The following is a 25,558-nucleotide window of genomic DNA, read 5'->3' on the forward strand; positions in this document are numbered from 1 at the left end:
CATGGTGAAAATAATACATATTCAGTAATATTTATATGTGCTTTTACAGTCTATGGTATTGCTGTTACTCTTTGTTATAATTTTACCTTAAAGTTAACAATATATTCTGAATATGAAATCAAAAAAAGAAGCATGCCATATGGAGAGAGATAATATTCCCTTTACCTAGCCCCAGACTTTCCACAAAATTTCACAAATACAGAAGGAGGAATGAGTGTATATCCTGATAAATGTTAGTGTGGAACAAGGGTTAGTGAAAGCAGTTAGATTTAAAAAATTGTCTCCAAGGTTATATATGAGCTATTCCTTTTATATAGTTGTTACATTTATACTACTTTTGCTTCAAGAGAAATATGGTGACTTTTCAATTAATGTACAATTTACTAGTAGTTAGTTGTTTAGCATTGCTTAGTAAAATTAGCAATGTAACTAGTACCTCTTTTAGCTTTGAATTACCTTTTATAGTCTTGAAATATTTCTTATCTAAATAGTTCAAAAGTGGGATTAATAGGTTTTATTCTGTTCTGTTTTGCCTTTTTTCAAATTTCTCAGGAATCTAGGTCTAATGCTGATGATTTTTTCAAAGACCTAAATTCGCACTGTCCACAGGAAGCAGTGATGCAAGAACAAGATATGCCATTCCTTCGAGGTGGACCTGGAGTGTACAAGGTAGTGAAGACTGGCCCATCAGGTCACAACATCAGAAGCTGCCCTAACCTTAGAGGTATCCCAATTGGAATGTTAGTTCTGGGAAACAAAGTCAAGGCAGTGGGCGAGGTATGGATCCTTGTAGCTTCAGTTCATGTCTTCATAGATACCAGTATGTAACAGTAGTAAACGCAGCAAAAGAATCTGCCTCTGTACAGGTTTGCTTTTCCAATCCTCATGATAAATACTGACCTTTGAACTTGGTTTGTATTATAAGGGCTAATGCAGTTATGTCTTTTGCCTTTTTGCATTGATTGGAATAATGTTAAAATTGTACTGCAGTTAAATATGCTTGCTTATATGTTTCTGTTACAGTATTCCTTACAGAATTATGTTTCTTGTTCTGCCTTTTTGTCATATTCTTTGAAAGAATTTTGTTTCATTGAAAAAGTTTTTCTAGGACTGAACCATTTAACCAATTACTGTGTTTCTCTATATTGATTGTATTAATTTGTTCAGTTACTGAACTGTTGTTACGGTTCCTGGTTGTCCAACTGTGGTGTTTTATGGTTAAGAAGGGCTTAAGGATGAAGTGTGTCATGCTATTTCCTAAAGATAATGTCAGGAACAAAATTAATACTCATAAAAACTTCATATTTGATTTGGTATTATAATTCTACTGTTGCAACCATCAATTAGAAGGTATATTTTGGTGACTATTCCTCAAGTTTTTATTCAGGCTTATTTGGATGTTCTAAACTTGTGATGTTGGTGTTTTGCTTCTTCCAAACAAAAACAGGTCTAATATTTTTGGAACAACTCCTAATTGTAAATTTACCATAAGTAGGTTTGGTACTTCAGTCTGCCTCAGCCTGTGGCCTTAATTTAAGAAACTTTTTTTTTTTTACATTTGCTTTGTACTATAAGGATTGGAATGAGTGTGTTTTTCAGATGCTGTAATAAGTTGCTGAATCATGCTATTGAATTATTTGAAAAGTCAATAAATTTTGCTTTTTTTATGTGTGTGCATCAGGTGACTAATTCAGAAGGTACATGGGTGCAAATGGATAAGAACAGCATGGTAGAGTTCTGTGAAAGTGATGAAGGCGAGGCATGGTCATTAGCTAGAGACAGAGGTGGAAACCAGTACCTCCGGCATGAAGATGGCAAGTGGTTGTTTTGTTTTATTTTTTAAAATTACCTTAGAAAAAATTAAGCAATCTAAACAGGAGAAATAAAGTACGATCTCAGTTTTGAACAGGTATCACAATAATTTATGCATTTTCATTTGAGTTATGTGTTACACAGTAGGATTTGAAAGTTGTTTATAAACAGTCTTTAAATTTTTTTCTAAAGAACAGTTAAAAATATTTTCCCCATGTTTTCGTCTGTACCAGTTATGGTTAGGGGCCATAACTTTAACCATCTTTTTTTTTTTTTTCCCTTAGCTATGGGAATAATTTTTAAATAAGTAATTGTTCATTTTTGTAGGGTTTTTTTATCTTCTTTGTGTCTCTTGAAAAGCAGAGGAGAATGAATTATTTAAATTCCTTTTGATTCTGTTAAGTTCGTTAATTTTGTAACATGGCATCTTGTTAAAAACCTGTTAATATGTTTTTTAACACTGTATTTGAAATTAACATCAGATTAGTTAATTACACGAGTTAACAAAGTATGATTGCATTCTCTTAAAATGCATAATTTCTCTCCTGGTAATTCATGTTCAGATTGGGTAAGACCTAGGAATAATTAAAAAAAAAAAAAAAAAAAAACATAAACAAGATGGTACTATGCAAAAATTCTTATTGCCTTCCTCCCACTCCATCATCCTTCTTGTTGATCTCCCTCCAAACAGGCTTTCATTATTGATCTAAAATATCTTTTTTCACCCTAAATACTTCATATGAATACCTTAAGGTATTCTGAAACTGTTATTTCCTTAACAGATAGACTCAGCCCATCTGAATGCATTCTGTTGTGCAAGATTGTGGGCAGTGGTTATATTCCTTAAAAAAATGGGAGAGGGAGTGATCTGTCAGTGTTTATACTTCTGGATAAGATCATAATATCCAACCGTCCTGTCATTGCAGATTCGGCTGGATCAGGTTGCTCAGGGCCTTGTGTTCTCAACTTCTGGCTATCTCCAGCCTCTCTGAACATTTGTACAAATATTGGCTCACCTTCATGGTGAAAAATATTCTTAATACCTAATCACAATTTCCTATGCTGCAACTTCTGTTCATTGTCTCTTTTCCTGTCACTGTGAACATCTGAGATCAGTCTGGCTTCATCTTCCCTGAACTCTTTGATTAGACAATGAAAGGGACCAATAAGTTCTCACCTTAGCTTTCTTTTTCTTAAACCCACATCTCAGCCCCTCTTTAGATGTTGTATGCTCTACTGCCCTGAATATCTTGGTGGTCTCTGCTGAACTCATTTCAGTCTGATGGGTAGCCTGAAATTGGACACAGCACCCCAGCTGGTTCAGTCTGTCCCTCTTGTCTTCCCAAAGTCTAGTAAAAATTACTGTGAATCTTCATTAGTGTGATTTTGTTACAGATGTTCTTAGAAACATTTAAGGTTCTTCCATAGATAATAAAATTTTGGTAGAGTTCCCTAGAGGCTGACTTGTTTCTACCTACTCAGTTTTTTCAAGCTTTCTTTCTTTTAATCTGTATTTCTCTGTTTTCTGAATAAATTTGGACATTTTCAAATTATAATCTTCCCACTCCATTTATAGGATTTAATGTATCCTATAGATACATTCCAAAAGATGTCTTCATGAAAAACTTTGACCTCACAGCAGTCATATTCTGCTTGTGTTTTTATGTGCTTATTGTCAGCCTCTAATTATTCATTATAACAGACTCTGCCCTTTTTGTGGTTTGGGTATTTGGCGCAGAAATTTGTTTCACACTTAGATGCTCTAATAATTATCATCACATTACTATATTAAAGCAAAATAGGTCCTTGCTAATACATATGTATTTTCTGTAGGATGTTGTGTCTTGACTTTAAGGTATAAAACATTCTGCAAAGAACGGAAATAATGAAAAGTTTTTCATAAGGTATATAAGTATTTAAGTAGTGCTTAGAACACTATCTTTTTTTCAAGTCATAGCTTTTCTGCTTACAGTTATGTCTGATAATGTCAGTGTTTTAATCTTTTCTAGGTGAGTTTATGTTTTTATAAGTAGGGCAAAGATAGATACATGTAACTAAAGCAGTGAAAGCAATTATCCGTTCGATTACTGAGATATTTTAACCTGCTTTATGTTCCTAGTACATCTCAGTACCAGGTAAAACTAATGTGCTTAGGCCATATCTGGAGGTTACTTTAAACTGATTGTTTTTATTTGCCATGAAATTATTTAGAAATACTTTGTCATTGGTTTCAATGTTTCTGCTGGAGGGAAATAATTAGGATTTGGAGGAGCTCCAACTAGATTGGCAACTGTCTATATTTTTATCCATAAATAATATCTTTCAGGTTGTGTTCATATCGTCATTATTTTCAAAAAATTTAATGTCATTCCCATAAAGAAGTAGGATTTTTGTAAGAGAAAAAGCAGAAGTCATACTGAATGCCTAGGTCCATAGGCAATATCCAGTTAAAACACTAGAGCAAGATCTAGAATTGCCTCAGAGAAAGTTCTAGATCCTTTCTTTTATAAGACGACTTGAAATTTCTAGCTTTTTCTCTGGTAATTTTTTTTAACTTAAATATGTGTGTTGTGTAAAAGTTTGTACTCTGAAATGCAGTTTGGACCTTAAATGCAATTTTTAAAAAATTACTTTTAGAAGACTTGTGATTTTTTTTTTTTTAATTAATCCACATGAATTTTAGTGCATTTACAAGAAAAAAAAGTTTTTCAAGGTGCCAGCTTGAGCTTTTAAACCTGCACTTTGGACAGTTCTTCTGAATGCTTTCTTATATATCACTTGGATTACATTTCTGGCCACATAAAGTCAGTAATTTCTCTCTATATCTAAACAGTCAAGTGGATTCTGTCTTGTTTGTTTTGGCTGTATGTTATTAGGAATATTATGAAAGACTCCCGGTTAGTTTTGGTTGGAGGTTTCTTTAGTGTCATACAGAAAGCAAAATTTTAGTACTCATGTAGAGATATCAATAAATGTCAGGAAAAAATGTTTTATGTCCCATGAACTACCAGGGCATACCCAGGATTAAAGATTTATTGGCTCAGAGTCAGTGACTGAAAACTATCCTTTCTTCACTTTGCTTTGTCAAATGAATTTTAACAATTGCTGTCTAAAAGGTAAACACTAAATGGTGTGATGTTACTGGAAAAAAACAAAGTGTCAAGCTAGTTCCTAAGTGGCAGATAATGGTAAAGCTGGCAGTAACTCAGTCAAACATAAAAGCAGTCTGTATGGTATTAAGTCCTCTGTCTTTATATTTTTAGAGCATGAGACTTAAAGAAGAGATGTGCTTTTTCTTTTTTTTAAGAGAATTGAGTAGAGAGGAGGAGAGCTATGTGTGGAAAAATAACTCTTTTGCTTTGTGACTCATCTTTCCAATGTAGATCAGTTACTGAGAAGATCTAATTCTGAAGAGATGTATTTTTCTTACAGAGCAAGTCCTTCTAGATCAAAATGTGCAGACTCCTCCCCCAAGTCCTTTTTCAGTACAAGCTTTCAGTAAGGGGACAAGCTGTAGTAATGGACAAGGGTTTGATTATGGCCTTGGAAATAACAAAGGTATGTTTTTACACTCACGCTTTAAAACAATTATGTTTTTCTTAACTCGGCTTTTATTTTTATTACTCATTTCCTACCTTTTTAGGCACTACAGATGTTCTCCAAAAGACGTAAACAGTAGTATGATGTATTGCAAGGTGTTTTTCAAAATACGTAGTTAATGTTAGAACTGCTTTATTTTCTGCTTTAATTTCACTTAATCTAAGTACTCTGTATAAAAAGGATCATCTAAGATTAAGTTATAGTTGAGACTTTCTGTAGTGGTAGGCACAAAACTAATACTGAAATGAAAAATACATACTTTTAAAACAAAATAAGAAAATTATTTGATTTAGAAAGCATGGATTTTTAAAAGGCCAGAAACATTTGTCATCTGTCTTGACAACTTTTCAAATACATTTAATGGGTTGACAGGATAAAAGATAACATTTGAGATTTCTTGTAAAAGTCAAAAAAATTAGAAAACTCAAAAAATCCCACCTCAAAAAAAAAAAAAGTTGTAAAACTGAAGTTACCTTTGTATCACATACATATTAGTTACAAATGCTGGGCAATAAATAAAACCTTGTTAATTTCATAAAACCTTGTTAATTTTACTGGCATAAAATAATTGTTTCTTTAATCATGGTTTATTTTGTTAGCAAGATCTTAAAATATATATACTTACACATAAATCTGCTTTCCTTCTGTTAATTTATTGATTAGGTCTAGAAAATTTAATAATACAGAAGTGACTTTTGTTGAGGCAGGTGTCCCTGAGAAATATGCCTGAAACATGGAGCTTTACCGTTCTATTCTTATATCACTATACTCTGTCCATGACACTTCAAATAGGGGCCTAAGGTGCTGCATGTGTTTTTTAACATCAGCATATACTCTTAGTGGTCTCCTAAATAAAATAACTCAGCACTTATTTTAAAGGAGAGGAGATTAGGAAAAAATTTATTCCTAAATATTCTAGTCTATTAGTGTCGCAACATGAAATAGTTTTATATCACTTCCCAATGGTCTGTTTTGTAGAGAGCAGTCCATACTTGCCCATGCATTGTTATAGGAAACTCTTTTTTTGGATGGAAAAGTTGAAGTGTTTTTCTTCTGTTTTATAAGGCCTTTTATACAGAACTGGTTTTCCCAGTTTAGCCATACTTATTTCAAACTAATGATTGAATCACAAAAGTGGAAGGGTTTAATATGTGAGGCAGTATTACAGCCTGTGTCTCAATGTCAGTTGTGTAATAGTGCAAATATTATCTATTCTTTTTTCTACAGAAGCATATTTGGAAAATGATTTTTCCTTCTGTATTGTCCAAAGATAAAATTTAGAAATCAATATGCTGTATTAACAGGCATCCTGGTTTCTTGAAGAGACTGTGATTCTCTTTACTGTATCTTAAGCAGTTTCAAAGGTGTTTCTTTGGGATTATACAGTTACAGAAGATTTGGAAGCTACTCCTGGCATTGGATTCCATACCATTTTTCACACATTATTTTCTCAAGCTGTGATGTTTAGTGTGAAAGAACAAATCAAATAGATGACTTCATTTATTCTGTGTACTGTATTTCCTTCTGAATTGCTTAAGAGCAGAGAGTTGTTGGCAACTGTATTGACAGAATAATAGAATAACAGAAAAATAGAATTGACAGAATAATAGAAAAATAGAATTCTTCAGCTATATCATTACTTTATATGCAGGGGTTTTGTGTTCTCAGGTATAAGAAGCTTTTGAGTTTTGTAGAAAATAAAACATGGCACAAGCACGATCTCATAGGGGAATTTTTGAATGAAGGACATTTGGAGCTGCTTGTCTATTAAAAGATTCAATGAAAATAGTTTCAATCGTTTCAATGAAAATAGTTCAATTTATTTTCAATGAAAATTCCATTGCCATCTATGAGTATTTCAAATTTCTGGTCAAACATAGAGATGCCCATGTAATAGGTCTGTATTTATAGTATTGCCTGAAAGATCAAAGTCATGACTCCCACAATGATTGTTACATGTAGCCATGTCTTCTCTCTGCAGTGCAGGCAAGTTTTTAATATTCCTCGTGAATCACCCTACCCACCTCCGTATTTGATTATTGTGGGCAGATGATTTTCAAGCTCTTCTCAGATGTTCTTCCCTTTAAAATAATTACTCATGTTAGGAAATAGGCATTCTGTATTTAATAATAGTGATTTGTCGAACATGTAAATCATAGAATAGTTGGGGTTGGAGGGGACCTCAGAGATCATCTAGTTCCAACCCCCCTCCCACTAGACTTGGCTGCTCAATCACTTGTAGGTTTTTAAGGTAGGAATGATTGCCCCTAAAGTACAGATTCCAACATTTTTTAGGTATACTAATTTCAAAACAGTGAAATAAAATTGATTTTTTTGAGTTCTTAGGTAATACAGGGTTTCATACACCCACTGGTCTGTCTCTAATTCCATGAAAAGAAAATTAATAATCATACCAAAATGTTCTCAATTCAGTGAATTGTAAATTATATAGTAGCTGCTAAATTTTTTTACTAGGTTTTTTAGAATGCTATCAAAATGATAGGAATTTGCAGAATAAAGCAACATTGTTAGGATTTGCCTGAAGATGGTTCAAATCTGAGATTCTCTCGAAATCTTGCTTCCTCCCACCTCATATTACTAAGTATACTTCAAGTTATGACATGGTGTGGCCTTCTTACTGAGGCATCATGTATTTCTAATGCTCATATAGAGTTTTTTCAGAATTGGCATTCAAAATTAAAACTATTTTTTAAACATGCTAGTTTTCTGAAGGCCTTAATTTGTCTCACAACAAATGTATGTAGTTCTTCAGAAAACCAGTTCTAGTTCCTAGGTGATACTAATGAGTTTTAAAAATTATCTTTAATCTGGTCTTGAAAAACAGCACAACAGAATACTTTAAAGACATTTACAAAAATGAGCAAATATTTACCAAAGCCTTGGCACAGAAATACATTTGCCAAAGCCTAAGTACATGTTAGCTTTCCCTTCTCATCAGTTTCTCAAATCTCCTTCTGCATGTTCTGTTGCATGTGTGTGTTACTGTAAATGCTAGGGATTTCTGTCTTTTCTTTGGCTGCTCTTCATTTTTTAGCAAGGTGAATATAATTTTCTATTTTGAAATGTTTTAAATAACTGCACTAAAATATCCATGATCCTTTAAAACCCTGCTTGTAGTCTTCAGTAATTTTATTGCCATGCATGGAGTGAGATTTTTTTTATTTTTAGCTACAAGCAGAGTACTTTGAGGATAAATAAGATTTATAAGCTTTCTCTGTTATCATCATTTAAACTTTATTTGAGCACCATTTTACTCTGCATTTCTGGAAAATGACAGGTAACAGGTTGTAGTTTTGACTGTTTTGCCCACTACAGGTGACCAACTGAGTGCCATACTGAATTCCATTCAGTCACGGCCAAATCTCCCAGCTCCTTCCATCTTTGATCAAGCTGCAAAACCTCCCTCTTCCCTAGTCCACAGTCCATTTGTGTTCGGACAGCCCCTTTCCTTCCAGCAGCCTCAGCCACAGCTTCAGAGTAAGTTTGTCAGCCTTACCTGCCTCATCAGTCCATTTCTGCAGCTTTGACATTGCTCTTTTCAGTTGCTTACCAGCTACTGATCATCCCTCAGTGCACCTTTCTGGTTTTGTTTTTTTACGTTTTCCATGATTCAGAAGCATGTGAGGTAATGCTCCTAAAGAAGTATACTTGTTCAACTTGAATTTTTATATTGCCAGTATTTTGCTTTTGTATGTGTTTTTTGCTGTAGGCAAGTCACGAAAGTGCATTTTCAAATTGTATACAACTCTGGGTTTATTATACAGGTAAATATTTTATATAGTACAAGATGACAATAATTCTTTTAACATCAAAAATGCACTGCAGTAAGTTCATAGGTGTTAACTTACCTCCTAAATTCCTATTTTTGTCACTGCTCCTAACTTTAGGCCTGTAGCTGGACAGTGGGAACAACTTGGCACTACTCACAAGAAAGGTTTTGGTAGTCTTCTGTTAGGTGCTCATAGGATTGGCATGGGCATGAAAGTTTGCACTGCGAGGTGAAACTAACCCGATTACTAACGGGAGGACAGGAAACTTTTTTGGTCATGAATAATGAAAACTAAAGGCTCAGCCTTCATGATGGATAGCTGATATTGCAGTAAATTCTTTCTTACATACCGAACAGTTATAGCACAGGTTACAGGAATACTGGTTTTCTCCTCTCTCCCATAAACTGCCCTTTTGAAGTGCTTTAGTCCTTTCTTCTGGGATTCTGTCAGTCAGTTCACTTTCTATATCTATGCAGTCCTGGGTCTATCCAGCTCAGCTTACTGAAGTGAAAGTGAAGTTGCTTTGTGTGAGTAGATTAAAAATTTTAATTGACTTGTGTAAAGACTATCAGAAGTATTCTGACTGTGATCTTCCGTGGTTATTCTGGGCTTAAACCAATGTCCTGAAAGCAGAATATTCCAAAAACTACTCACATAAAACTGTTGTATATTCTTCCCCATCACTTCTAGTTTTCTTCTCTAGTTCAGAGTTTCTTATTCAGCTTTACATCAAAATAACCATAATAATCTTATCTCAAATTTAGACCTATATTGTATGAAAAGAAAAACTGTCAGCATTTTTATTGACTGCCCAACAAGATCTTGTTCAATGGGTTTGCCTGTCCCAACAGATGCAGATAAACCATATTCAGTAAGCTATATCTGTGTTTCATGTTTTAATGAGAATCCCTGATTCACAAGGAAGTCTTTGTTTTTTGTCAGATAGGGGAAGCACTAGTAGTCTACCAAATAAAGCAACAATGAAAATGGAAAACTTGTCAAGTTTGTGTCTGATTTGGGATCTTAGCTTAGTATAAGGTCTCAGCTGATACAGTCATTTGCCCTTCTAGCAAGGCAAAACACAACTGGTATGCTGTTACACTGACTCTGATTTGATACAAGGATTTTCTTTTGAACAGTTTATTATGCAATTTCAGGTTTGATACACATAATGTAAATTATACTTAAAGGAGAGAATATTAACATTTTTGTTTTCACCATCAAAATTTAAGAATGGGACATTAAAATATGGGACAAAATTTCCTCTTTGAACTTCCTTAGTCTTCTGAAAATTTGTTAATCCTCCATTTACAAGTTCATTCAAATTCAGCATATTGGCAGGCAGGCCTGTAAGATTATATCCATATACTTGTTCTTTAATAGTCTGATGCAGTTATAATAAATTTGTAATATAAACTTATTTGAAGTATGCAGTTTTCATTCATTATTTCCAAAGCACTTTATAGGCTCCTGTTATGTCATTAGAAGTTAAATCCATTAAATAACATATCCCAAGAGTCCATATCAAGTCAATTGAATATTTGCTTTATCTGATGGACTAATGATAGTATAATAGTTGAAAGAAGTTATGCCAGCCTAGATTTCCATGACTACAGAAGTTATATACTAAATACTAGTTTTTGATTGAAAGTCAGCTTAAGTAGTTCAGTCTATCACTTAAATTTTCTGTTCTTCCTCAGATATCTCTACCCCTGGGGAGAAATCTGATTGAAAAGTGTGATTCTGAGGAAGGTTAGGATTGTGATGAATATAATGCTGAAAGCTAGGATCATGCTGAATATTTGTTTTGAATATCTCAAATTATAGTATTATGAATATCTCAAAATATAGAATTATTTCCTTTGTTTTAGATTTTTACTATAGGAAGAAAAATGTTTATCTGATTAAACATACTTTGCCAGTGACAGTAGTCACTGTAGTTTTCCTTTAGAAGTGTTTGTAGCTAGTTGTTTTTTATACGAATGGTTTCTGTGCTTGGGGTTTGGTTTGGTTTCCAGATTCATTTAAGGAAGAGGGAAAAGGCTTGTCACAACCTTTTATCCTCCAGTGTCTGGTTATTTTTTTTTTGCAGAATTATTATAGTTTGGGATAACCACTTCCTCACATACAATGCTTGAAGAAATAAAAAGTGTGTCTTTTTTTTACACATCATAAATAAGTAAACTAATAATGGTGATCTGTGTTATATCAAAGAATTTATTTACAGAAGACATATTATAAAAAAAGAAAGGGTTATGTGTTTTCTCAGTTTTGTGTTATTTGTTAGAACTTTGTGAAGGGCTGATTGTTCTGTCCTGCTTAATTCTTTTGCTAATTTTTACACATTGTAACACAAGGTAAAAAACTGAGAAATTGTTTTCTTTTTCATGGGGACAGTCAAAATTAAGGTGCACTTCTCAAGTATTTTAGTTCTTTGGCAGTCTTGTATGCAGCTAAAAGTCAAAAAAAGCTAGAAGAGGTGGCATAATCTATCTGAAGTACAAGAACAGCTATACTGACTTGAAACTTTAGCAAGGATTTTTTTTCCATTAAGATCTCAAGTTTATGTATGTTTCTTCCTTGAATATTTTTCCAAAACAGACTATAATTACTCCAGCCTGCATTATGCTTGCTTCTGAGAACGTTGTAAGATCATCAGTAACAGATTTGCTTGTGAATGCAAGCTCCCATAACTGCAAGATTATTGCTGCTTGCTTGATTTACTTGTCTCTGAACTTTGTGAAAAGCACAGAAGACTCAAATTTCTGATTGAGTTCTGAGTATAGGTGGAGTGTGGAAATGTAGAGAGTCAGGCTTCAGCAGTATGTGCTGGGTCATAAAACTCTTTTAGATGTGGCAAGTCAGGGAAACAGGATCGGGATGCTGGCTGCTGTCCAGCATAAGTTATCAAAAATTTGACAATTGGCTGTTGAGCTCTGAACTTGGGAAGTGTGAGGCTTTGCAGTCACTGTTAGACCTTCATGCCAAGTTTCCTCACATCTGAGTTGATACTGCAAATGAAGAGTGGATTTATGGGCTGAAAAAGCTTTGGACCCCCTTGACATGTGTCACGTTCTCCCTGTTCCTGTGCAACCCTGGCAACTTGCTGAGCTCCTGCTTCTTAACTCATCTCAGTCCAGGCAGAAGCTGCAGGGCTGAGCTGCTGTTCAGTACAATGCCCATTCAGGCTGCTTCCTTGCCAGTCCATGCTGCAGAGCTATGATCCAACCATCCCACTATATATGATCAGACCCTGCCATTCATGTCAGAAGTTCCTTGATACATCCCTTCAGTATTGTGCTACCACATTCTTTTTGGCTTTGTTCCTTTCCCATCTAAGTGCTAGTTAAATAGCATTTAGAACCACTGGCTTTGGCTGCAGGGTTTCTCTCTGCATTCTCTAAACTGTAGATAGATATGGATATGGAGCACAAAACCCTTCGTGGTAGTGTTTCAGTAAAATGAAAGGAGAGAATATTCTCAACCAAGTATGCTGGTCTCTTCCCTATTGTGCTGAAATTTAACTGACTTAACTGTCAGTTAAACCAATGACAACTGGTTTGAGCTTTTTTCCCTGCATATTGCCAAAGCATTGTTCTTGAAACTTTGAGCTAATAATTTAAATGGTTTCATACCCTAGGCTTTCCAGTTTTTATAATCAAAGATATGTATGAAGAACACAGATTATCCTTGGGGAATCTGATATGGTAAGGGTTGTTGGGAGAGTTCAAATTGTATCAAGCCTTTTTTTTTTTTTAGAAATAAATTTGGTTTATAGCATCTTGAAAAATTTTAGTGACAAATAATAAAACCATAAACTTATTTTTTATCTACACTTCTAGCACAAGAATGCTCATTTCAGTCTTTCAGTTAGTAAACTTAAGTGGCTGAAATGTTGGTGCTCCAAACCCTATCTTTGGGTAAAGAACCTTACTAATGTTTTTCTGATGATATTGCACTTCAGTTTTTGCTTTAATTAACTCACTCATTCCCCTACTTTAACAGTATGTAATACTTTTCTCCATTGTTAGTATTTAATATCCAATTTTTTTTTTACTTCAATACATTCTTTTTCTTATGGAAAAATAACTAAAAAAAAAAAAAAAAAAAAAAAGAATCCTTGTCCAGCTGTCACTACGACATTTGGCATTTTTAGCATGTGAAAAAAGATACATTGATTGCAGTGCTTGAGGACATACAGCTCACAGTTGTATTTTAGCTTCCATGCCAGTAACAGAGAGCGAAAGAGGAATACATTCTTTCTGAAGAGGCAGCTGTTGCTTAGGCAACATGGCTAAGGCAGGTCAGTGCCTTTCCTTCATCATCACATATAAAAGCAGTGGCTTTTCAGAAGAAACTTTAACTAATCTCCATTCTCCAGAGACATTTTATCGGTTTGTTATAGAGTTGGTTTATAAAAAACTAATATGAACTAGCTAGTGGTATGTCTTGCCTCCTGAATTGGTTTACCAGTGTTTCCTCAGAGGATGATTCAAAAAGAAGGAATTCTGATCAAAATGCTGATCCCTGTGGCTGACTAGTTATCCTTGATAGACATAGATTGTTTGCCAAGTTAGCAAGGAAATAATGTGGGAAAGTCATTCTCTTTGACTTGCAGTCCCCTTGGAATGACTGAATAGTAGTACATTGTTCAAGACACCCTAGATTGCAACATTATAAAATGTAAGTACTCTTAGACATAGACTGAAAGAATAAAGTATAATTGGCATTGATGAAAGTGGATTGAGAAATTAGAGAGCAGTTTCTTTTTTTAAAGAATAAAATACTTCAAAAGTATGAACACCTTCTCATTGTAGAGTCTCTAGAATTATAGGCCATTGCATAAGGTAAGGGAGTTAGTATATTTTATGTGTACAAGTTGGTAAATATAGTACCAGACAAAAAAGTCTTAAGCAGTTGAGGAATTTAAATTACTTATTTTCAACAGTAACCTTACTCCATTTGTACAAAAAGGTCTATCTAAAAGAGGGTATCTTTTAACATACACATTCTCTCTAAAATTATTACTGCAGCAAGAATTTGACTTACTTTTTCTAAACAAAGGAGTAGACATTAGAATTAGAATTAAAACCAGAAAAAAATAGAAAAGTAAAACGATAGACTGAAACTAAAAGTCCCTATTATCTCATTCCAAGTTTCATTTGGAGCTGTTCTACTAACAGATTTGGTATCAGTAGACTACTGAAATGATCTTGAATTACATCAGAACTTTTCTTAAAGCAAAATTTTTTTAAGAGTTGATACAGATTTTTATTCTTGTATATACTATTTGATAGACACTACTGCTAGTTGTCTCTCATATTGGGAAACTTCACATTATGTAAGTGAAGTTTTTCAAAACATTTTGAGGTGCAGTCAGTTTTGAAAACAGATAGTTTAGATGGGTTTAATATATTTTTCTTCATTGTTTTCAGTGATTATCAAGACTTTCCAACAGAAATATGTAGGTGTTCTCTAATTTTCACTAAAGAATGTGTAAATTTATCATCCAGAAGGTGATACTTAAGTTCTAAATAACTCATCTCTGAATTCACAGATTAGAAGACTTCAGTTCAAACCAGGGTTCAGTTCCAAACTAGGCACTGCTGGGTTTTATAATAAACCATAAATCTCATTGGCTATTCTCCATACATTACATTTTTAGGTCCTAGAAGCTAATACTGAACTTACAGCATTTTTAGATCAGGGGAACTGATCTACTGCCTTCTGCTACAGACTACTCCTTTTCATTTAAAGCTGATGTACGAGTCTAAACAGTGAATTCAGAATACTTAACAGAGGAAATACCTATCATTTGAAATGCTTGTTTTTATCTTTGCTGCTTTTCCATTGAATCTGTGCTGCTTCTGTGCAACTGTTTTCCACTGTAGAAACTCCACCCTGCTGCCTTGCTTCTCGTGAGCGTATTTACAAAACTAGTGATGTAGCTGGGCCTGCCTCTGCTCTTTCATCTCTCTCTCACAAACTGAAGGGTGGGTATGCATGCCAACAATAGCAAGGTTATTCAAATTTTTACATGCAAAATGTTGTTTTCTTTTTTCTCTCCTTCCATTCATTTTCATTTCATTTGTTTATTAAAATAATGTTTTCAAAACAATTGTTCAGTTCTGGTATTTGTTGGGAATTTATTTGATATAACCATTCAGTGTTGCCTTCCTGATTTGTAACAACTCCATGATACACATGATAGCTGCCTCTTTCTGCTTTGTAAACAGGAAAGTGATGGTAATCTAATTTAATAACACCTGTTTTCAAACAACACGCAAACAAAGTATGTAAGAAAAGGGGGGGGGAAACTGGGATTTGTTTGCTATATTATGCAGTTTTTCATTTGGGGGTTTTTCTTTTTGTGCTGATAGTCTAGAATGCCAGTTAGGATTATTAACCTGTATATGTGCGAAACCAAACCTTTGTTTTTAAAATACAAGACTTTTTTTGTTATTGGAAGCTACTGTTAGGCTATACCTTTTATAAGCAGTTTTTTCCTAGAATGTTTTCCTGATTGAAATGCACTAATTGTGCACATACTTTATTTTTGATACATTGCTGAATGGCTTCAAGTTTTTTATGTCCTCTAAAAAGATTATTGTCATCTTTTTGCATTTTTTATCTGTTCTATGAGACATTCTGCAAAAAATTCTATCTAAAGTATTTTCTCATCTGGCAGACCTTAAATTAATCTTTTTATTTGTTTCAGGGGAAAAATGTGTATAGAAATAATTAGAATCTGCATTTTGGAATTTATCGATCACAAAATAAACATCTCAAAATGGCTCATCAGTAAAACTAGTGTATAACTCAGCTGGCATGTGTGAAATGCTTAGACTGATACTTTAAAAACTTTTTGGTTTTTCGTTTTAGCAAGAACAATCATTTTATAAACCACAATGTACCATGCTATTTCTTTCCTTCCTCTTCCCTTCCCCATGTAAAAAAATACTTATAGAACTCATAAGAAAAAAGACAGATTAGACTCTCAAAATTAATTTGAATGGTATTTGAGATGTTATCATTTTATTCTACTCTTTACATTTGGCATATTATTCCTGAATATGGACACAGTATTTCGTCTGTACCTGGAGAAGTATGAACTCCTACCATGACCTTGGAAGGCAGGAGAGTGGTCTAACCTTTAATTTTGTTAAATATTCTGACATAATTCATTCCCTTCACTTTTTTTGTATTGCTGTTCATTTTATTATAAGGTACTTAAATATGGGGGATAGCAAAATAGTAAGAATCAGTTTGTAACCCAAGGAAACATCTGGGTTGCTAAATTTTGCTCCAAAACTTTTTTTTTCTTTTTTTTTGGGGAGGATTGTGAAAAGTAATTGTGATTGTGAAACGAAAAAACTGCATCTATATATTTTCTATCATAGGGGTAAGTCTTTGTGATTTAGAACTGCATGAAGTTGGCTCAAATCCCAGAATGCATAAGAAATTGAACAGTGATTTCATACCTCCTAAGTAAATACTGTAGGTACTAGGCAAAACATGACCACCTGTTCCCATTAGAAATCAAGGCCCAAATTAGCAGATTTTTTCTGATTAATTGAAACTTTATTTTTTGACGCATAGTAGCCTCCTAAAAATACACCCAGACAAATGGAAATTACCTTCAAATATTTAGAAAAGTAAAATAATCCAAAGTGCTATGTCCTGTATCTACAAGCTTTACTAGGGAAATCTTTTCATGTTTAGCTAATGAAACCCATTCAGATCAGAAGGATTTAACTCTGTGTTCAAGACTTTGCAGTGTAAGGCTTTTTGGAGAGACAGTTATATTAACTGTTGAATTGCTTGCCAGTAATTTCAACATTGCTTGTATTAATTTTTGTATGGACTTACAGCAAGCTACCTGTAGTTTTTATAGTTCTGCAGATTAATATCTGCACAGAGTCAATGTGCACATGAACAATAAAGTAGTGCATGAAAATAACATCACTGACCAGAGCTGTTGGTTTAGCTTAGTGGTTGAAAAAAGTGGGTTTGTTGGTTTGGGGGTTTTTTCAGTAGGTCGTGTTTTGGTAGCAGAACACAGATAGTTTGTGGTCTTAAAAAGGTGGATACCTCAGATTACCAATCTGAATAGTTTTCAGCGTGTTTGCAAGCCTCTTGCCCAATTTACCTAACAACTGTGTTTACTTCCTACAATTCCTGACTTTTGAGCACTAAAAAAAAATAAATCTGGTCATAGATTTATGCAAGACTCTTGTTGTAGTCAGGCTGACACACATGAGCATAATAAAGAAATAATCCCTGGTTTATGTTGCAATTGTCATAAATTGAGTTAACTCCTGGCATTTTACCTAAGGGTGTAAATTGTGCTTCCTTTACTAGTGTTTTGTGGAAACAGCGAACTGTGCCTTTTGATACCTCCATAGTTATGTTTTCTGTGTAAATATTTCCTAACACTTGTTTCTGTGTATCTTTAGGAAAAGAAATGCATTGAAAATATTCTAGGTGAAAAAAGATCCTACCATATTTCCTTTAATTTTTATGTGGACAGAAGCATGTGTCTGATCTTTATCTTGTGTTCAGGTCTTTAGTCCTTATTTTTTACTATTTAGGTTATCACTGTCAACATGTAACCATTCAGTTATAAAATCTACTACACAGGTGACCGAATGAATTTCACGGGAGCTGCCAGACCGGTTTCTCCAGCTGGAAAGACAGACACCTCATCAAAGCACAGGGCTGACTGCAGGTCACCCAAACTTGATGTGCGAATGAACAGAGCTGTTGCTGACCAGAAGAAACCCCGAAATACAGAAGGTTTATCTGCCAGTGAGTGTCTTATCCTGAAATCAGATGCTGCAAAGCTGCGGTCAGATTCGCACAGCAGGTCTTTGTCGCCAAATCACAACACTTTGCAAACACTAAAAACTGATGGAAGAACAACTACTGGTCTGAGAGCCGAATCTCCAGGGCCAGGAACCCGGTCATCTTCTCCAAAGACAAAGACACTTACAGCTGTTAGATCTGGTGCTAGTTCTCCACGATCCTCATCACCCATTGACAAAAGTCTACCTCAGAAACCTTCATCCCCTGTAAAAACAAAGCTTGATCCTCCTCGAGAACGCTCCAAATCAGATTCCTACACATTAGATCCAGACACCCTTCGCAAAAAGAAAGTGCCACTAACAGAACCCTTAAGGGGGAGGTCCACTTCACCTAAACCAAAAATTATTGCAAAAGATGGAAAACCTGTTACGGAAACTGAAAATAGAGCTCCTTCCCCTCATGTTGTACAAGAAAATCTTCACAGTGAGGTAGTTGAAGTATGTACTTCGAGTACTTTAAAGACTGACAGCATTACAGATACCACCTGTGAGGACAACACTGAATTCAGAAGTCTGGATGATGGTTCTAATAAAGTTCATTTCAGCATAGGAAAAGCACCACTGAAGGATGAGCAAGACATGAGATCATCTCCAAAAGTGAGTCGTAAATGTGCTGGTAGGCACACAAGACCCAAAAAGGAAAAATCCAACTTTCTTTTCAAAGGAGATGGCTCCAAGCCTGTAGAGCCTGCCAAGCAAGCAATGTCACCTTCTGTTGCAGAATGTGCTAGAGCTGTATTTGCTGCATTTCTTTGGCATGAAGGAATAGTTCATGATGCTATGGCATGCTCATCTTTTTTGAAGTTTAATCCAGAACTGTCCAAAGAGCATGCACCCATACGAAGCAGTCTTACTCAACAGCCTGCAGAGGAAAAAGAAACCAAGTTGAAAAATAGACATTCATTGGAAATATCATCTGCTCTAAATATGTTCAACATCTCACCTCATGGACCAGATATTTCCAAAATGGGTAGCATCAATAAGAACAAAGTCCTCTCAATGTTAAAAGAACCACCTCTGCATGAAAAGTGCGAGGATGGAAAAACTGAAACTACCTCCTTTGAAACATCCAGTCATCACACAATGAAATCCAAGTCTCCTCTTCCCTTAACACTGCAGCATTTAGTAGCTTTCTGGGAAGATATTTCTTTAGCAACTATTAAAGCAGCTTCCCAAAACATGATTTTTCCAAGTCCTGGTTCTTGCGCAGTGTTAAAGAAGAAGGAAAGTGACAAAGATAACAAGAAAGCTAAAAAAGAGAAAAAGAAAAAGGAAAAGGTTGAGACTAGGCCAAGGGGAAATCTTTTTGGTGAAATGGCCCAGCTTGCAGTGGGAGGACCTGAGAAAGACACCATTTGTGAGTTGTGTGGAGAATCCCATCCGTATCCAGTGACTTACCACATGAGACAAGCTCATCCAGGTAAGATTCCGTATTTAATTCCCATGTCAATCTATCAAGTGTATTTCACACACATGTTCTGGTGTTAGTTACTGTTATGAAAATGAGTCAGGCTATCTTGTCTATTAGTGTAAGACCCCAGGCTCACCTCACAAGCTCATCAGAGGGGTTTTATGTCAAAAACATGTAAGGCCCCAAAACCTGCCCGATGGGTTTATTAAGGGGGGCTTCAGTTTTTTTATACCTTGAGGCTGCACATGGAAAAAATGCTACAACATTTTCAAGGGGTCGTATCGACACACTTGTACTGGCAAACTTTGGAAGATAAGGAAAATGGGTAAAAGTGTAGTAAAAATGGGTAAAAGCATATAGTCAACATGAAGCATTTCATAAAGGACTGACTTAGGAAACTTCAACTCAGCAAGAAAAGGGTATAAGGAGTAGTAGTAGTAAAGGGGGAAAGTGGAGGAGGGAGAGAAGGGGATAGAGAGAGAGAGGTCGCGGGGAAGTGGGGGCGAGAGTGTTGGTTTGAGCCAGTAATAATTTTTTTCCAGATTCTAACAATTATATACACTAAATTAAAATTTATGCTTACATAAAGATTATTTACACGTCTTTGTATTTGAAATTTCAAGTAGTTATGGATCTAAACTTTCAAATATGCCAAATAACATTGTTCAAAACACAGTCAAAATAATGTTCTGACCTTATAGTAGCTCTTCAGAAACATGCCATTTTTTTCACTTGAGGACTTGAAACTGTGATGAGAAAGTGGAAAATAAAATAAAGAGTGAGATTGGTCATTTAGAGTTTCTGCATTGCCAAAAGTTTTCTGTTACTGTTTTACTCTCAATAATGGAAAACTTTAATTTATCTGCTGTGTCAGTACTGGGTATCAGGGACTTAATATTTGGTATACTTTGCTGGTATGCATGGGGTTTTTTAGCTCTGTATGCAAAGTTAAAGCAAAATTTCTATTTCAGCAATTATTAGTTCCCTGAATCTTTATGAGAAATGCTAATCAGCAAAGGGATACACTCCATTCCCTCTCAAGCTTTAGGTTTAGCTGGGAGGTAAGGTTTTCATGTTTATTAAATTACAGATAACGTTGGCTAACTTTTAACACTGACCTTGCCACCAGCTGTTTGAATAGGGAACTGTTGATGCTTTGGACAGTATAATAATAAAAACTTGAAAACTGCTGTGTGTTTGGATTCGTTGGATACTGGTGGGACACATAGACAAAAACATTGTTTTGTAACCAATTCAGACATATAGAAATGTAGAAAATTAGACCAGGAAAAGACAAGTGTCTTCCTACCCCCTCTTCATCCCTCTTCTACAGCAATAAAAGATATAATAGTAACCCTTCTTTTGAAATAACTTGTTTTCCCCTCTTTTCCGCAACGTAGGTTGTGGCCGTTACGCAGGCGGCCAAGGTTACAACAGCATTGGGCACTTCTGTGGAGGGTGGGCTGGCAACTGTGGCGACGGTGGTATTGGAGGAAGCACTTGGTATTTGGTTTGCGATCGATGCAGAGAAAAATATCTCCGTGAAAAGCAAGCAGCAGCAAGAGAGAAGGTATTTTCAGCTGCTTTTCATATGTTTAGATGTCTATCTCCTTAATAGCACTGTGTTCACAACTTGAAAATAAGGTTGGGCCAGTTTAAAAAATTTGGAATTTAATAACTTTGAATGGTTTTGGAATATCCTCTTATGCCATTGATAGGTTTAAGATGATAAGATAGAAATTTTGCCGACTTCCAAACTTCGGATCAGGTTTCTTCCCTTCAGATGATAGTGTTTTCAAATTTGTGATTTTTTTTTTTTTATCCCACTATAACTGCAGAATTGAATGTAATACTTAATTTATTAAGTATTTTTCAGTTTATTTAACTTTGAATTGTTTTATTTACTGAAATAAGTGGTGTTTTAACTTGATGTTTAAAGTTTCTGATCTTAATAACCCAGACCATTGCATACAAGATGCCACTAAAGAAGTTTTTAATGGGAATAGTATGAAAGGTGATATTCTTATATTGATGTTTCAGGACTAATTTCAAATTCTTTCTTAAAGTATGCAAATATATTGAGGTTTTAAGGTAAGCAGAACAATGCTAATTAAACTTGATTTTTTTAACTAAACTTGTTGAAACTTTTTGCACACAAAATTAATCCTGAGGCAGCTGTCAAAGCTATCAACTTTTTATTAAGTGTTTGTAAAGTTATAAAAATAAAAGAAGTGCACTTTGTCTTAGAAAATATTTTACAACAGGAAGAATCAAGCAGGTTTAGTATAAGTTATGTTACCTGATTTTACTGTGGTGAAGTATAATTTAATTATATTGTTTTTAAATTAATCTAGATTAAACAATCTAGGAGAAAACCAATGCAAGTTAAGACACCTCGTGCCTTGCCAACTATGGAAGCTCATCAAGTGATCAAAGCAAATGCACTCTATTTACTGTCACTGAGTAGTGCTGCTGAGCCTAGTATCCTCTGCTATCACCCTGCAAAAGCATTCCAGTCTCAACTTCCCAGTCTCAAAGAAGGAATTTCTGAAGACTTTCCCATTAAAATGCCATGTCTCTATCTACAGACTTTAGCAAGGTAATTTAAGGAAGCATATGAATATTGACTTTAATACTCACCTATGTATAGTGTTGAATAAAAATGTATGTATAAATTAAATGAAAACTTACATAGAAAAATACATATTTTCCTAATTCTTTATGATGTTTATTCTTCTGTCTCTTAATCCATGATCTTGTTTAATCTCATACGTTGTATTTTCTCGTAATGTCAAATATACCCTAAGTAGTTTTTCAGTGCTAAATATTTTTTAACAGTTTAGTTTCTGTCCAAAAAAAACTTGAAATTTGCCAAAGAGTTTAACTTAATGTGTTAGTAGCAGACATGTGCTACTTTTTTCTCTTCACAGTTAAAAATAGTAAGAAGGAAACCAGAAGACTTGTGCTTTCTTGGTATTCTTAAGTAGATTTCACTGTAGTGTCTCATGTTTACGTTGGATAGACAGTCGGGCCTAAAATACATTCTGGAAATACCTAAAAAAAATACTAGAAGATAGTAAAGGGTGATCCCCACTCCCTCTTGCTTGAAAATGCCATTGTATTTACCAGTAACACTTTTAAGTCACAACTAGTTTAAAAGCATTAGTACACAAGGAATAAATGAATAGTGTTGGCTAACTAAATGTATTGGCAGAGGACTTTTGTGTATGTGTGTTTCAGGAACTTGTAATTCTTAATCCTAATTTAAAAATCTAATATGATTTAGGCATCATCATGAAAATTTTGTTGGGTACCAGGATGACAACCTCTTCCAGGATGAGATGAGATACTTGCGCTCAACTTCAGTACCTGCACCCTACATCTCAGTTACTCCTGATGCAAGTCCTAATGTCTTTGAAGAGCCAGAGAGTAACATGAAATCTATGCCCCCAAGGTACTTCCTTGTAATTCTAGGAACTATATACAAGTGTTAAAGCGTTAGCATAACATCAGTTAAGAAGAAAAAGGAAAGCATTGCTGCAGTTAAATAACTAAAGTATCAGATCAGCACACATCAATCTCTGAAATGGCAACAAAAAAGCCAAAAGCATAGGAAGCTGTACTTATACGTGATTCCCTGAAGATATTTTTCTATTTTCAACCATTAGCAATGGGATATGTTTGATTATGCAAATATGCAAGGAATATGTAAATCACAATTGCAACTTTAAACTGTACTGCAAATCAGTTGCTTCTCTCTAGAAAGGTCCTGGGTTTACAACCTAAAATATGAAAAAATTTTGTTCAATTGAGAAGGAATCTTAGCATACCTCAGGAAAATTTATCCACAGTCTTCACTCCAGGCTTGCCTGTCTCCTATAGAGACAATTTTTTCAGAATCTCTAAAACTGAAGAAGTGACCTAAAGATCAATAATCCAAGGACCATAGCTGTTGCAAACTCCTTGAAAACATAGCAGCTTTTTTCACTGTGTACCTATTCTGTACCACAGCTGACTGACTGTATATTAATGGACTTTTTGAAAGAAGTGGCTGTTGTTCTTCATTCAGAATTTCATTCTGAAGGAAAGTTTTAAAGGGAGGAAATTCCATTATTTTAAAGTTTTCAGAGCAAATGTTGCTGCTTCATTCTGTGTTGAAGTTAAAATGTCCCTAAAGAAATTACAACTTAATGCTATCTAGGACCAAGAGTGCTAGATGGTTTCTGCCAGGTTAAGCCACTTGCTTATCTCATTAAGTTTACTGTGATCTAATTCAAGCAGTTACGGAAATTTTTGTTTGCTAGGCTAAAAAAGGCTCTTACTGTTAATAATAGTCCAGAATCAACTTTGATGCTTAGTGTTTTCAGATGTCGGTGATTCCTCATATTATAGTGAGGGTGTAATGAAGAGAAGACTTGCTTTTAATCTGTTTTTATTTCAATCTGTTATATTTTATACTGACTGCAAAAACAGTTTATTGGAATACTACAATCTACAATGTAGTCTTTTCAGAAATAGAACTTTTCTAACAAAACTCCTTAAGAGTGCATCGTATTGGTATATTCCTTTATTAAAACTGTGGACACCATGGTCTCCTGAGGCCTATAGGGACAGCATAAGCTGGGAGTTCTTCTGCAGACTGTAAGAAGTCCACTGAAGGTAAGGAGTGAAACATGTCAGAGGTATAGCCATAGCAATTGAAAATTAATTTTAAGGCTAGTGATGTTAGAAACGATATACTATCACATAAAGTTGGCTTGCGTATTAAAAATTCACTCCATAGATGTTTTCACATGCATTCTCAGGACAAGTTTGGTCTGAAACTTCAATTCAGGCATGATCTGAGTGTTTGTATCTCTCCCAAAAATACCTAAATTCTTGGAACTTACCATGTACATCATTACATTTTTTTAAAAAGCACTTGCATGCTTTTGCACCATGTGTAATTCTAATATATGTTCTTCTTTTTCAGTATTTAAACAGTTACTAGGTGCATAAGACAAACTTTCATGCAGTAGTAGCGTTGTCATGAAATGCATGTATCCTTACTTAGTATTTATGTGTAATTCAAATAATACTCTATATATTTTTTAATGAGTGTATCACTTATTTCTTTGCAGTCTGGAAACCAGTCCAATAACAGATACAGATCTTGCAAAGCGCACAGTCTTTCAAAGATCATATTCAGTTGTTGCATCAGAATATGACAAACAGCACTCAATTTTGCCAGCACGTGTAAAGGCAATCCCTAGGAGACGAGTCAACAGTGGAGATGCAGGTAAGAGCACAGACATCAGAAGAAGGGAAAAATTAGTCAAGGATTTGCAGTTCTTCTTGGAAACTATAGACAAATGTATTTTTTTAATAAGTGGCTTTTATTTTTAGTTATTAATAAGCATTAGTTGTTTGTTAGTTGGCACAGGATTAGCCTAAAATCAGCTCAGGAATTACTGATTTTGAAATTTGTGGTAAGTCTTTGGGCTTGATTTAAAAGTGAAGGTGGTATTTTGTTTCTCAGTTGAAGCATCATTTTTCCATATTGCTTTTTTTTAATGCAATTTTCTCATGGAAAAAATATATCAATTCTAAAAGTGCTTTATTGCTTTTTATTTTTACTGTGGCTATAAAATTAAAATGTGCAAAGAATCTAATGTATGCATATTTTTATGCTTTTGAATAGAAGTGGGGTCCTCTCTCCTGAGACATCCATCTCCTGAACTTTCTCGGTTAATCTCCGCCCACAGCTCTCTTTCCAAAGGAGAGAGAAATTTCCAGTGGCCAGTATTGGCATTTGTAATCCAGCATCATGATCTGGAAGGACTTGAAATAGCAATGAAACAAGCCTTACGGAAATCTGCTTGCCGAGTCTTTGCCATGGAGGTATTAATGTACTAATGGACCTTCTATGATTAAAATAAAATGGTTGTAAATTCTGTCTTGGAACTGTTTTTTAAGATTATGCTGTGTCTCCTGTAATATAGTTGTCATTTTAATAAACTGTTTTAGCTACAGAGCAATGTGTCTTACTTGAAGACCTATGCATTTTTATTTGCCTGTCCAAAAGCATCTCAGTGCACCTC

General features: G+C 34.6%; 1 protein-coding gene across 13 annotated transcripts in view; it reads left to right on the forward strand.

Annotated features, from left to right (window-relative positions):
* MYCBP2 (MYC binding protein 2, E3 ubiquitin protein ligase) overlaps positions 1-25,558 on the forward strand; it is a 177,824-nt gene that overhangs the window by 126,410 nt on the left and 25,856 nt on the right. For 8 of the 13 annotated variants that reach the window (XM_027894283.1, XM_027894284.1, XM_027894293.1 and 5 more), the window contains 10 exons: positions 553-777; positions 1,682-1,814; positions 5,245-5,370; positions 8,749-8,910; positions 17,844-19,487; positions 20,879-21,048; positions 21,833-22,077; positions 22,765-22,932; positions 24,599-24,756; positions 25,159-25,358. In XM_027894283.1, the coding sequence (XP_027750084.1) occupies positions 553-777; positions 1,682-1,814; positions 5,245-5,370; positions 8,749-8,910; positions 17,844-19,487; positions 20,879-21,048; positions 21,833-22,077; positions 22,765-22,932; positions 24,599-24,756; positions 25,159-25,358 (3,231 nt within the window). The remainder of the gene's footprint in view (positions 1-552; positions 778-1,681; positions 1,815-5,244; positions 5,371-8,748; positions 8,911-17,843; positions 19,488-20,878; positions 21,049-21,832; positions 22,078-22,764; positions 22,933-24,598; positions 24,757-25,158; positions 25,359-25,558) is intronic. The other 5 variants (XM_027894291.1, XM_027894292.1, XM_027894290.1 and 2 more) reach the window with 4 other exon arrangements.

Source organism: Empidonax traillii, unplaced genomic scaffold, assembly GCF_003031625.1.
Source record: "Empidonax traillii isolate 1590-97213 ecotype Southwest subspecies unplaced genomic scaffold, ASM303162v1 scaffold423:size1405600, whole genome shotgun sequence".
Taxonomy (NCBI): domain Eukaryota; kingdom Metazoa; phylum Chordata; class Aves; order Passeriformes; family Tyrannidae; genus Empidonax; species Empidonax traillii.